At 42.6% G+C, this 14,367-nt stretch overlaps 1 protein-coding gene and 1 non-coding gene across 2 annotated transcripts in view; one reads left to right on the top strand and one right to left on the bottom strand.

Annotated features, from left to right (window-relative positions):
- The window catches only part of LOC145414955 (putative aarF domain-containing protein kinase 5), a 609,901-nt gene that overhangs the window by 248,184 nt on the left and 347,350 nt on the right, over positions 1-14,367 (top strand). Inside the window, exon 7 of the mRNA XM_080284365.1 lies at positions 11,104-11,269. Within this exon, the coding sequence (XP_080140491.1) occupies positions 11,104-11,269 (166 nt within the window). The remainder of the gene's footprint in view (positions 1-11,103; positions 11,270-14,367) is intronic.
- On the bottom strand, positions 3,678-3,796 carry LOC145415146 (5S ribosomal RNA). Its single transcript, XR_013900001.1, has one exon. It is a non-coding gene; the product is annotated as a 5S ribosomal RNA (ribosomal RNA).

Genomic DNA, 14,367 nt, shown 5'->3' with positions numbered 1-14,367 from the left:
GTGTGTGTGTGTGTGTGTGTTTGTGTGTATTTACCTATTTGTATTTACCTATTTGTAGTATACAGGAATAGAGCAATGCTTGTGTTGTCCTGTCTCCATATCCACATTTATCAAGTCTACCTTTACACACATGAATGTTTTTCTCATGCACCACCTCTTTGTCTAAGTCGTTCCAAATATTTAAGTATTTACCTATTATACCTAATTGTGATATATATGGAATGTACTATGCTCGTGGGTTTCCGTCGCTGTTTCTCAATAAGTCGAATTTAACTTTAAACTCGTTTAAGTTTTTAGACTGGACGATCTCTTTGTCCAGGCTATTCCATAAGTCTATACTTCTGTAAGGAAAGCTCTATTTCTTGATATCTTTCAAGCAGCTTGACTTTTTCAATTTCATTCCATGTCCTCTTGTTGCTCTCTTATCCCATACAAACAGATCTTCTTTGTCAATTTTATCTACTCCCACCATGGTCCTGAACACCGCAATCATGTCTCCCATCTTTCTCCTTTCCTCTAACGAAGGCAAATCCAGTTTTTCCAGCCTCTCTCTGTATGACAGGTCTGTCAGACTGGGGACCATCTTGGTTGCTGTAGCTGTTTCCATTGTGATGGTGATAGTGGTGGTACCAGTGGTGGTACCAGTAGTGGTTGTGGTGGTAGTGGTGTGATAATGAAGGTGGCTTTGACTGCGGAGGGTTGAGGGAAGTTTATCACATCACCTCACTCTCTCTCTCTCCTGCTCACCCCAGTGACTCTCAAAAACACTCTCCCCAGATTCTTTGTCTGTGTCCTCCTCACTTTCAGATACTATCTATCTATAGCCCGACGCCCTAATCCCGCAAAGGGTGGCCGCAGACAAAACGCCTCCAAGTCGCTCTGTCACCCACCATTTGACTACCCTCCCTCCAACTCACCCCCCCCCTCCCTCATATACCTCTCAACTCCATCCCTCCACCTCATCCTTGGTCTACCTCTCCCTCTCCCTCCTCCCACCTCACCCACATACACCCTCTTAGTCAGTCTTTCATTCTCCATTCTCTCCACATGTCCAAACCACCTCAGTGTATTTCTCCTAATCTTCTCAACCACATCCACATCCACCCCACAGCGTTCCTTCACTTCTTCATTCGTCAACCTGTCCCTCCACGTCACTCCACATGCTCCTTTCAAGTAACTCATTTCCACTGCTCTCACTCTTGACTTGTTCCCCTCTTGTAAGGTCCATGCCTCGCTTCCATACGTCAGGGTAGGGATCACAATACTATCATGCAGTGACTTCTTAACTTCCATACTCACCTCCCTATTTCTCATCACTGCTCTCAGTGTACCAAGAACCTTCCTTCCCTGCTGTACCCTTTCACGCACTTCATCCCCCAAAGTTCCATCCTTACTCATCACACTACCCAAGTACTTGAATGCACTCACATTCTCCATATCCTCACCATCCAACCTCACTGCACACTCTGTGACTTCATTCCTCTCAAACACCATAACTTTACTTTTGTTTACATTAACTTTCAGATTCCTCCTCCTACACACTGTCCCAGATTCATTCACCAAACCTTGCAACTCCCATTCATCTTCACTCAACAGCACTGTATCATCAGCAAACAGCAACACCGGAAGCTTCCAAATCTCACCCTCATTCATTAGAGCCACCCCCACATCCACTGCCCTACCCTGCACCTCCTTTACAACCCCATCCATGTATATATTAAACAGCCATGGAGACATCACACAACCCTGTTTCAGTCCCACCTTGAAATCAAAGAACTCACTCAGCTCACCATCCATTCGCACCGTAGCCCTAGCTCCCTCGTACATACTCTTCACAGCACTCAACAATTTCCCCTCCACTCCATATATTCTTAATACCTTCCACATACCTTGCCTATCTATTCTGTCATAAGCTTTCTCCAAGTCCATGAAGGCAGCATACACTTTCCTTCCCTTCTCTAGATACTTCTCCACTAAACATCTTAGAACAAATATCTGATCTACACACCCTTTTCCCTTCCTAAATCCCCCTTGTTCTTCTCCAACTAGCTCCTCTGTCATATGCCTAACCGTATCAATGAGTATTCTACCATATATTTTACCAGTCACACTAAGTAGGCAAATACCCCTATGGTTACCACATACTTCTCTCTCTCCTTTTCCTTTGTATAAAGGAACAATTATACCTGATTTCCAGTCCTCTAGAACCCTTCCCTCTTCCCAAGCCAATCTACACAACTTCCATATCCACTCCACCACAATCTCACCCCCATACCTATGCATTTCACCACACACTCCATCAATTCCTGGGGCCTTTCCCAACTTAATATTCTTCATCGCTTCCACTACTTCTGCCCTACTGATCTCTTCCTCCCTCCTCTCATCTCTTCTTCTCCCAGCCATTCCCCAACCACTTATACTCGCACTGTTCTCACTCTCCACATTCAGCAAATCCTCAAAGTGCTCCTTCCATCTCTTCAGTTTCTCTCTCTTCTCCACCAACAATCTATTATTCCTATCTTTCACTCCCTTACTATTTCCCCTTTCACACTGCCTTACTTTCTTTACCTCCTTCCAAAACAATTTCTTACTCTCCCTCCATTTCACACTCAGATTCCTCCCAAACTCTTCATCCAAACTTTCAGATAAATATTTCAGGCACTCCTCCTCGGATAACCCTGTCCCTGCCATTGTGGCTACTTTCAGCATTGAAAGGGAACAGTCACGAACGGTTATAGATTTGAAATTTAGATTTCTCTGAAAATGTATAAAAAACACTTATACACCTTCTTTACTGACACACTGCACTATATAACACATCACTATAATACATGTAAGGTATGGACGGTGATGTAATAGAAAACGAGGAATAAAATGGCTGGCTGCGGACCATCACACCCTCCTTGCCTGACTGCCGAGAGGATACTGAGGTAATAATAGGCCACTTGTCTTCGTGACAGGCTTGTGAGTGTTGCCATATATTTTCCTCAGACCTGACCACCCAAACCCATGACTTGCCAATTTTTGATGCACTCTCAGCCACAGGAAAAGTTTCTACAATCTTTTATAGGGAAATTGCATCATAGTGCAACAACGGTTGCAAGGACTTTGACCCGTATTGCATCATCGTGTGGAAGGGGGTTAACACAATGGGTAAAAATATTGCAAACCCAATATGCAGAGATACAATTATGTGTATCTATCTATCTATCTATCTGTCTATAGCCCGACGCCCTAATCCCGCAAAGGGTGGCCGCAGACAAAACGCCTCCAAGTCACTCTGTCACCCGCCATTTGACTCCCCTCCCCCCAACTCACCCCCCCCTCCCTCATATACCTCTCAACTCCATCCCTCCACCTCATCCTCGGTCTACCCCTCCCTCTCCCTCCCTCCACCTCACCTACATACACCCTCTTAGTCAGTCTTTCATTCTCCATTCTCTCCACATGTCCAAACCACCTCAGTGTATTTCTCCTAATCTTTTCAACCACATCCACATCTACCCCACAACGTTCCTTCACTTCTTCATTCGTCAACAATTATGTCATGTAATAAATTTTTCATTCATTTATTGCCAGACGCCATGTATCCCAAACGGGGTGGCCAACGGCTTAGAGTTAATTGTTTTACAGGGAGGGGAACTAATCCTCCACCAACCCCACCTGACACGTAGGGATCCCAACAGCATCTGGTGTTCCCAGGCGGTCACTCATCCAAGTACTAACCAGACCCAACGTTGCTTAACTTCGCTGATCGGACGGGAAGCGGTGTACTCAACGTGGTATGGCTGTTTGCTGAACATATAAATTTATATGCATTTTAAAAAGATAATTACAGTAATCCCTTTAACCCCTTAACCGCGGGGCGTCACTTTCGTGACGCTTGGGAGCAAGGGATCATACCGCGGGGCGTCGCTTTTGTGATTCTGTGTTATTTTGAATTCACCTGGGCTTCCAAGTGGGGGCTTGTATCATCTATCAGTACTGCCAATGTCCAACACTAGTCAGCACTCCTAATCTCATCTGTACTTCCATCCATTGTTGACAATTTAGCCATTTCTCCCCGTTCTTGACTCCCCTCCCTACCCCCCCCTCCATTACCCTATCCTCTCGCCAGCCCGGCCGTGCTACAGCTAAGTAAATCTTCCCTGGAATTTTTCACTGATTTCATCCATTGAAATAAGCCCTATGTGTTATTCTTATACCAAATAATATATACAAGAAAGAAATAAGGGAAGTGAGAGTGCCATACACCTGGAATTGGCTAATTATCACCTGACAACACCTCACGTGCACTCGTTCGCTAATTTTCGCTGTTTTTTTCCCCTTGGAATATGCTGTATAATCTATTTTCGTAATAAATATACAGTACATGTAAGGAGGGAAGGGAGAAGCCTAAGTGATATTTACATTCACCTGGAACTACCTAATTTATATGTATTGTCTAGATTTCCTGCCAATCATTTGTGCTATACATAGCTGTTTCAAGAGCTAACATTGGTAGCACTGAATATCCCCTAAGTAGGCCTCTACCACGGCCCTCCCTTATCAGTTTACTCTCATCTTCCGAGGTAGAGGTACGTCTGTTTCTTCTTGCTGACTTCAGGGACTTTTTCACCCCCATGCAAAGGGCCCTGTGACCTTTACCCCCTACTAAACCTCATGTGGAAAGAGGTAAAGGGCTGACAATTGATAAAAGAGTGACCACGATCTTTCTATTGAGTAAAACAGTGCAAGTGGAATTGTAAATAATGTGTAAATAATGTGTAAACAGCAAGTGAAAGTAATGAATGTAAATATACGTGAACAATGGAAAATAGTTTTATAAGTTACTTCAAGTGACAGTGCATAACACAGTGTAAATAAAATGGAAATGTAAATAACGTAAATAAAATATAGAACGTAAATAGAAATGTAAATGAGTAGTATTATAAGACTACGAGTATATACCGTAGGAGTAATGAAAGTGAAAGTTTCACTCTAGCATGTCTGAATACTATGAGTTATGAGAGTGAAGATGAAAGTGACATTCACTCTCAATGCTAGTATACAGGACGAGAAAGTGAATGCCACGTATTTTACTGAAAGAAATTGAATCCCTACAGTGACAATAAACTAATACTACTGAAGGAAACTTATGGATAAAGACTGTAGATATATATAAGTGTTATATAGTAATAGAAATAAAAAGTGTGAGGGGTTTTATGAATAATAAATGACCGCGTACCAAGAGCGAGCTAGTGCCAGTGCGACGGTCAGACGTGCTCATAATTTTCATTGCTTTCACAGTGGGTTTTTTTTTGGAGTATGGATCCCAAACTACTTGAAAATCATAGAGTAGTGTTTATAGTGTTAATATCTGGCTGTGGTAATCATATTACGGTTTGTCGGGAAGTGTAAAGTGGAGACTTCGTTACCCAACTTCAGAGGTCTCCACAAGTCCTACGGTAACTGACGAAGGCTCAACAAACATTCCAGGAGAAAGCTGAAGGTATGTGCCATAAGCATATGTAATTTTAATATTCTAGGACTAATAACTGATTTTTGGGAAATATTTTTTGAGAGTCTTTCGGAGCCCGAATAACCCCGCGGCACATGCAAAACATCGGTAAACATGCCCGCAGTGTAGTGGTTAAGACCCGGATGCCCAAATTTCAGACACCCAAAGTCCCGGACATTTTGGGCTTGGGTAAAAAAAAAAAAAAAAAAAAAAAAAAAAAAAAGCTGATATGTGTTCATCCTTACTCTAAATTTGCCGCATGGTGATGAACAGCTGTGTTTTGGCGCGTAGTTCCGGCAACGTCCGCTAGAGCACCCCTGGATCCTCCCCATTTCCCGCCTACCTACCATCATGACTACACGCTCGTCACCATGCTGCCCAGTGCTCGCTTTTGTGGTGGACAGTGAATAAACTGCAATACCTCGCCACCTGACCACATTGTTGTGCAGTGATATGTTAAGATATTAGAAATCAGAGTGCAAAGGATCAAGTGCAGTGTGCCACACTGGTGTGTTGCAACTGGTGTGGCGCAAGTAAGAACAGAATGTGTAGTGTAAAAAAATTATAATTCACGGTGCAAAGGATTAAGTGCAGTGCAACACTGGGTTACTGTACATGCTTCAAGTGCACCTTCATCACTGTCAGAGCTATGGAGGAGGCGGGTTAATCTTCGCGACGGCCATGGACGTGTCATAAGTACCCTGTACACTAATAAACATTTTCCATACTCACTTATAATTTCTCATTCTCTGGTACCTTTTAATTTGTTTCATGGTTTCTGTCCCATATTTGTGTGCATAGGGTCTTAAAAAGGTGCTGTGCATGTCCAGTAAGGAGTTATTTAGGTGGCTTTCAAAGTTAGGTTGGGTTGGGGTCTATAAGTACCTGTTCAGGAGGTATTTTCCCAAGTCCTGGACAAAACCAAGTCCTGGACATGCCTTTGGCTCTATTACGTCGGATCTTGGAGGGGTTACTGTATCTGGATGTTTCTGGTTATTATTATTTATGTATAATTAATTACAATTAACTAATGAGCAGGATGTTGCTGATTATTATGGCATTAAGTGTTCCCAACTGTCACGATGCCTGTTTGTAAGAATCACACTCAACAGCAATGCAAAAACCTTCAGAAATTGCATATGGTATAATTAACAGTAATGAGAGTTATAAAAAGAGTCTAAACTAAAAAAAGGGCAACTACCATGACCTAAAGAAGTACTCTTAGAAACAGATTGGGAGTAGGAGCTTAGAGGGTAAGATTTAAATTTTATGTTTTAGTACAGTACCTTAACCACTTCCTTTTCCACCAGTTCCTGGTTTTCCTTTTTTTGCTGTTCTAAAATCTCCTTTCGATTTATTTTTCCCTCCGCCTTGAATTATCTTCCATCCCTTGTGCTCTTCCTTAATTTCCATGATGTGTTCATCCTGCTTCTGTGTTTTTGATGCCTATCATCAAGTTTACTTTTCATCCTGTTCCATTTCTCTTCCAGCCTTTTATCTTCTCTCAAGCTGTGTTATTTGTGGCTGATTCGTTGCTGTCTCTTAACTCCGTTACTTCTTTCTCTTGTTCAGCACTGTGTGAGCAGACGCTCTCTAACTTACTTTTCAATACCTTAATCCCCCTTTCCTGTTCTGAGGTCCATTCCTGTAACTCTCTAATTACTGTCCATACCTGTTGTAATTCCTGGGCATTCCTCTCAGGTATTTTATCCACTCCTACTATTCGTGTTTGGTTCAGTTTCATACCCCGTTGTTTCGGTCCTCGTTGGAGAATCCTGGAAATTCACTTTCGCTGGATGTAAATTGTGGACTATTTCCTTCCGCCATGATGCGTACGGTATGTATAAAAATTTAAACTACCCCTCTGTTGTACTCTCATTTGACCAAATCCTCCAGCTTTTTTTTTTTTCATTAAATTCAAATGGAACCACCATTCATGCACTCAGTTCACGTAATCATAATAGGCAGGCCTCCTTTTCGCCACTGGTTTAGCTGATTGTTGTCTCAGGAGCTCCATCCGAAACGTCCTTCCTGCCGTACTGCTCAGTCACGTATGTATGTGTGTGTGTTCAAAGCAGGGCACCAAAATGCATGTGGCCTTGGGTGGCCATTGTTAACATATTCGTTTTACTGTCTGTGTTATAATGCATTAATTTGTTGCTGCAGTGTGTTGATAGTTATATACTTTTTACATATCCTATTGATTTATGTGTGTGTAATAGTGTGACCAAGAGTGTTAAGTATGATGTCAGCTTGAGATGTAACTGTCAGTTAAGAATGACAGGCTGGGGGGGCAGAGATATGGGGGAGGGTTGGGAGCTGGGGTAGAGGTGAGTGTAGTTCATTTTGTCCCCCCCTCCACTCTTCCCCGGGGTATACAGGGGTAGGAAGGAGGTACCCCTGAGCAGAAATTAGTGTTAGTGAGTGTCAGGGTGACCCAGTGGGACTTTGATAGTGCAGACTGGTGTGGAGTCGAAAATTATTTTGCTGACATTCCATGGCAGTCATTCTTCTCTGGTGACATCAGTTCTACCCAGTCCCACATTAATGACTTAATACTAGTTGGTATGGAGTTGTTCATACTAGGTCAGCAATTCACTAAAAGATCGGTCTCCCCAAAATGGTTTGAAAGCATTTGTGCTAGAGCAACAGCCCAGAAGTCATTAGCATATAACTCTTACTTAAATTAAAAAACAGCTGAATCACTCAGTCAGTTTAAAATTGCCAGAAGCCATGCAAAAGCAGTAATAAATATCGCTAAGTCAAGCTTTCTTCACAACCAAGCATCCAAACTACTAAACAATCCTAATGCCAGTAAAATATTCTGGTCAACTGTCAGTTCTTTTAATAATAACTTTAACATGCCATCACCCATTCCCCCACTAAAATCTTCAGATGGCAACATTACAAATGACTTGCATGGTAAAGCAAATATCCTTGCCAGTACATTTGCCATAAATTCAGTGTTAGAGGAAGTCAGCAAGAACGTCCCAGTACTAGAACTTGACTCTCCCCCAAATTGCTGCACTTAAATTAGTGTACAGACTAGGTACGTAAAATCCATCCCAGACAATTTATCAACCAACAAAGCTGTAGGCCCAGATGGTATTCCTCCAGTTGTTTTGAAAAAGTGCTTCCTAGAACTTGCTTCTGTTCTAGCTTAATTACTCAGACTATCCATATGTACCTGTTCATTTCCTAATTCTTGGAAAGAAGCTAATATCCACCCAGTTCCGAAGAGAGGAAGTTCCTCTGACCCCTCTGGTTACAGACCAATAGCTATCACATCTTCTCTTGGTAAAGTATTTGAAATTGTAATGAATAAGCACATAGTTAAACATCTTGAATCCAACAGCTTAAGTAGTGATAGACAGTATGGATTTTGGCACAAAAGATCCACCATTGACATACTCAGTCTCCTGACTCATACCATCCTTCGATTAGTTGACCAACATAGAGTAACTCATGCTGTAGCCCTTGATATTTCTGAAGCTTTTGACAGAGCATGGCACTATTCCCTGCTGTCCAAACTCCCATGCTATGGGCTAACGTCTTTCGTTCCTCTGATTTCCTCATATCTCAGTGACAGAAAGGTATGAGTAAAAGTAGATGATATATATTCGTATATTCCAATTTCCACTTAGTTAACACCAGTGTGCCATAAGGATCAGTTCTGGCTCCAACCCTATTCCTAATTCATATTAATGATCTCTTTTCTGCCACCTATAATCCCATCCATTCACATGGAGATGACATCACACTTCACAGTTCATTCACACTTAAACACCCGTTCACAAAGTTTAATATCTCTAACTCACAAAGCATTCTCCATAAATCAAGACTTATCTAGGATCACTGAATGGACAAAATAACCCTGTCTCATTTAATGCCAGTAAAACCAAATACAGTATGTACTGTACAGTATATACAGTTTACTAATAGACAGATATTGCCATATTCCTGTATTACCTTCAGTGCTACTGGTATTCCTGTCTCCAAAAGTATTGAAATTCTCAGTCTTTCACTTAATAATGCCCTCAGCTGGACCTTTCATGTTGGATCACTTGCTAAAACTGCTTCAAAGAAACTTGGATTATTGCACAGAGTTTGTAGCTCCTTCACTGACAAGCAGTCAGCTGTAGTTTATAAGAGTCATGTGCACTCTCAGCTGGAATATTGCTCACCCTTGTGGAATGGATGTGGAGAGGTTGCATTAAAACAACTAGACAAATTTCAGAACAAAGCTGTTAGAATTATTAATAACCCTGATATTACAAATAAACTACCTCCCCTACAGGTAAGAAGGAATGTTGCCTCCCTTGCATTATTTTACAGATACTTTTATGGCAAATGCTCAGACGAAGTTGCATCCACTTTGCAACCTCTCCATGCCTTCCCCTTTGCTGTGTGGGCCTCTGGTAATGCTCATGACTGGAATGTCACACTGCAATATTGCAGAACTTCTGCCTATCAAAAATCTTTTATTCACTGAACTGCATCTCTTTGGAACTCGCTTCCCCAGAGTTGTTCCCCCCAAACTTTAACCTACAGCTATTGAGGCGGTGGCTCAATCGGTAGAGAGTTGGCCTGCAGTCCTGATGGACCCAGGTTCAAATCCCGCTGAGGCAGGGAACAGTTTAAGGATTTGAATTCATTAAATCAGACTTTACTGGTCTACCAGAAGACCCGCCGACATGTCGTAAAAATACCCCTGCTAATACCAATACACCAGTCCTGTATGAGACAGCCCTAGCATGTATTCAGTATGGACGGTGGGTGTTAGTGCCGAAGTGGTGACATGTAGAGGTGTGCGGTACGTAGGAGGACTACTGGGCCTTGAAAGCAGGCTGTGAAGCCTATGCCCAGAGTCAGTCACAAAAAAAAAAAAAAAAAAAAAAAAAAAAAAAAAAAAAAATGTTACAGGCTTTTTATGATGGAGGACACCAGTAATCTGGTGTATGGAGTATTTTTTTATTCATTTTTCCTTCCTGTGTTCTGTTATTAAAAAAAAAAAACTTAGTATAGTAATACAGTACGTAATGTAATCATAATCATACTCACTTAGTGTTGGCACCGTCACCAGAGCCACAGACTCAGTCATCACGCAAACAAGGCTACGGTAGTTAGAGCACTAGGGCATGGAGCACTGAGGTGTCACAATGAAAGTCATAGCACTACAGCATTGAGCAAGGCAAGGGAGTCTGTGGCACGGTTGGTTTGTCATACCGGGTGGGCCACTCCTGCAGTGCATTGTGATTGGCTTGCATGTGTTGCTGTATCTGCCCTTGTGCCAATTGGGCCCCTGTTCTGAACCATATGATACACATCACCACCAAAAAATGCATAGCACTGCCTATCTCTTCCCGTTTTGGCACCGGGTATTGTGAAATTCTGCTGGTTATTGTTTTGCTAGAGCGGAGCAAAATGCACCAGATATTACGTTGGGCCATATATTTGGTGATGAATAATTGAGTTTACTGTATGCCATCAAGGCATTAAATTCATTCCCTTTCTTTCCTGCTTCTCCATTGTTTCACAAATGTTTGTTGTATTCAGTTGAATATCTGGTGTAGCTAATGAAAAACCTGCTTTTTCTTTTGCAGAGGGTGCTGACAGCTGAGTATGTTGAGGGATACAAGATCAGTGATGTGGATGGCATACAGAAGGCAGGACTGAACTTAAGGGATATAGATTCTAAGCTTATCAATGCTTTTGCTGAGCAGATCTTCCACACTGGTTTTGTTCATGCTGACCCACACCCAGGCAACAGTGAGTATGTAGGTTAATATTTGATATTAGAAAATCATGAGTATAAGTTTGAATGGAGAGAAGAGGATGATGGAATGTGATATACTAATGTGGCATACAGATGAGTGAACCTAGACGCTGAAAACCTTAGTCAGACTCTTACAGGTAAGCACATGAAAGCTCTTCTTGTGAATGCACATAGTTTGTGAAATAAGGAGACAGGCTGGTGCCACCCACATATATTTGCATAAACATACTGTATGTGGCACCAGATGGATGTGGGACAACTGAGTATTGTACTGAAGGACCACTGTTGTAGTGCAATTAATTGACTATACAGTACCAAGCCTTGCAATTCCCATTCATCTTCATTCAACAATGCTGTATCATCAGCAAACAGCAACACTGGAATCTTCCACATCTTACCCTCATTCATTAGAGCCACCCCACATCCACTGCCCTACCTTGCACCTCCTTTACAACCAACCCCATCCATGTACTTATTAAACAGCCAAGGAGACATCACACATCTATGTTTCAGTCCCACATTTCGATCAAATAACTCACTCAGCTCACCATCCACTCGCACCGTAGCCCTAGCTCCTTCGTACATACTCTTCACAGCACACAGCAAATTCTCCTCCACTCCATATATTCTTAATGCCTTCCACATACCTTGCCTATCTATTCTGTCATAAGCATTCTCCAAGTCCATGATGACAGCATAGACTTTCTTTCCCTTCTCTAGATACTTCTCCACTAAACATCTTAGAACAAATATCTGATCTACAAACCCTTTTCCCTTCCAAAATCTCCCTTGTTCTTCTCCAACCAGCTCCTCTGTTAAATGCCTAACCCTATCAATGAGTATTCTACCATATATTTTTCCAATCACACTAAGAAGGCAAATACCTCTATGGTTACCACATACTTCTCTCTCCCTTTTCCCTTTGTATACAGGAACAGTTATACCTGATTTCCAGTCCTCTGGAACCCTTCCCTCTTCCCAAGCCAATCTACACAACTTCCATATCCACTCCACAGCAATTTCACCCCCATACTTTAGCATTATACCACACACTCCATCTATTCCTGGGGCCTTTCCAATCTTGATCTTCCTTGCTTCCACAATTTTTGCCCTACTGATCTCTTCTTCTTCAAACAAATATAGGTGGCATAAACACCAAAAAAACAAGAACTCACACAATTCATCAAACAACAAAATATACACATTGCCATCTTACAAGAAACAAAACAACACAGAACACAAAAACACCTACATTTCATAATTTCACCAGAAACTCCAATAACCAACATAGTTGGATGTCTGGGTATGGAGTGGGAGGACCCGGGATCGAACCCATCAAAGAGTTTTACCCCTGGGGGTAGGGGGGTTTCAAGAATACTCCCCCAGTATCCCTGCTTGTCGTACGAGGCGACTAAAAGGGTTGGTGGTGGGTTAGTGCCCCACCCCGTAAAAAGAACTAACTAAAAAAGCAAATAAAGCGCCTCGGACCAGGACGGACCATACGTTGACGACTAAGGAACGGACAAAGGACATTCTGAGGGTAGGAACGTGGAATGTGAGAGGAATGAATGATGAAGTGAAAGAGAGAGAGATTGTCCAGGTGCTTGAGGATGCAAAAGTGGATATATGTGGATTGACTGAAACTAAATGGAAAGGTGAAAGGATGAGAGAATGGGAATACGGTGTAGGTATATGCGGGAGTCAGTGAGAATGAGAGGGCAAGAGAGGGAGTATGTCTGATGATAAGCAAGAAGTGGAAGGAGAATATAAGAGAGTATGGAACAGTGGGTGCAAGGATTGTTTGGGTGAGGATGAAAGTAGGTATACAAGCATGGACGATTGTATGTGTGTATGCTCCAACAGAGGATCGAGTGGCAAGAGTGAAAGATGAGTTTTGGGCGAGAGTAGAAGCATGTATGGACAAGTTTGAGAGGAGCGAGAGAGTGCTGTTGATTGGAGACATGAATGGCAAAGTTGGGAATGTACGAGTGGATGGAGTGGTTGGTCAGTGGGGTGTGCCAGCTGAAGTAGATGGGAATGGTAGTGCTTTGGTGGACATCTGTGCTGGTAAGGGGTTGGCAATAGCCAACACCTACTTTCGTCATAAGATGATCCACCGGTATACATGGAGAGTAATGAGGAGGATGGATGGTGAACTTGTTGAACGAAAGGCAATGATAGACTATGTGTGTGTGGATGAGCGAATGAGAAGACAAGTGTTGGATGCAAGGGTGTGGAGAGGGTGGGGGAATGGAGTCTCAGACCATCACTTAGTGATGGCCAAGGTAGAGCTGCAAAGAAAGTGGTTGAGGAGGCGAAGAGGAAGACAGGAGGAAGCAGCTCCTGTGAGAAGAGTGGAGAAATTGCAAGATAGTGAGAAAAGGACAGAGTATAAGAGCATAGTGGAAGAAAGATTGGGAAGGGATGAGCTAGAGCAGATGGAAGGGGTGGAAGACGTATGTAAGATATTCACGGAAGAGATAAGCGCAGCGTGTGAGGCGGTTTGTGGAGTGAGGAGGAATTGCAAGGGTGTGCAAGGGACAGCATGGTGGAATGATGAGGTGAAACGAGGTGTGGAACAAAAGAAGGCATATGGTGAATGGTTGGCGAGTAGAGGTAGGGGAGAAGATGAGAGAGAGAAGAGAGAGGTATATGTGAGCAGGAGAAGGGAGGTGAAGAGACTGGTGAAGGAGAGTAAGAAGAAAGTGGATGAAGAGTTTGGGAGGAATCTGAGTGTGAAATGGAGGGAGAGTAAGAAATTGTTTTGGAAGGAGGTAAAGAAAGTAAGGCAGTGTGAAAGGGGAAATAGTAGAGGAGTGAAAGATAGGAATAACAGATTGTTGGTGGAGAAGAGAGAGAAAGTTAGGAGATGGAAGGAGCACTTTGAGGATTTGTTGAATGTAGAGAGTGAGAGCAGTGTGAGTATAAGTGGTTGGGGAATGGCTGGGAGAAGAAGAGATGAGAGGAGGGAGGAAGAGATCAGTAGGTCGGAAGTAGTGGAAGCGATGAAGAAGATTAAGCTGGGAAAGGCCCCAGGAATTGATAGAGTGTGTGGTGAAATGCTTAGGTATGGGGGTGAGATTGTTGTGGA

The sequence above is a fragment of the Coenobita brevimanus genome, chromosome 101, assembly GCF_032717465.1.
Source record: "Coenobita brevimanus isolate Jiangsu-jjx chromosome 101, ASM3271746v2, whole genome shotgun sequence".
NCBI lineage: Eukaryota > Metazoa > Arthropoda > Malacostraca > Decapoda > Coenobitidae > Coenobita > Coenobita brevimanus.
Note: the sequence above shows the minus strand (reverse complement) of the source record. Positions and strands in the feature narration are given on the sequence as shown.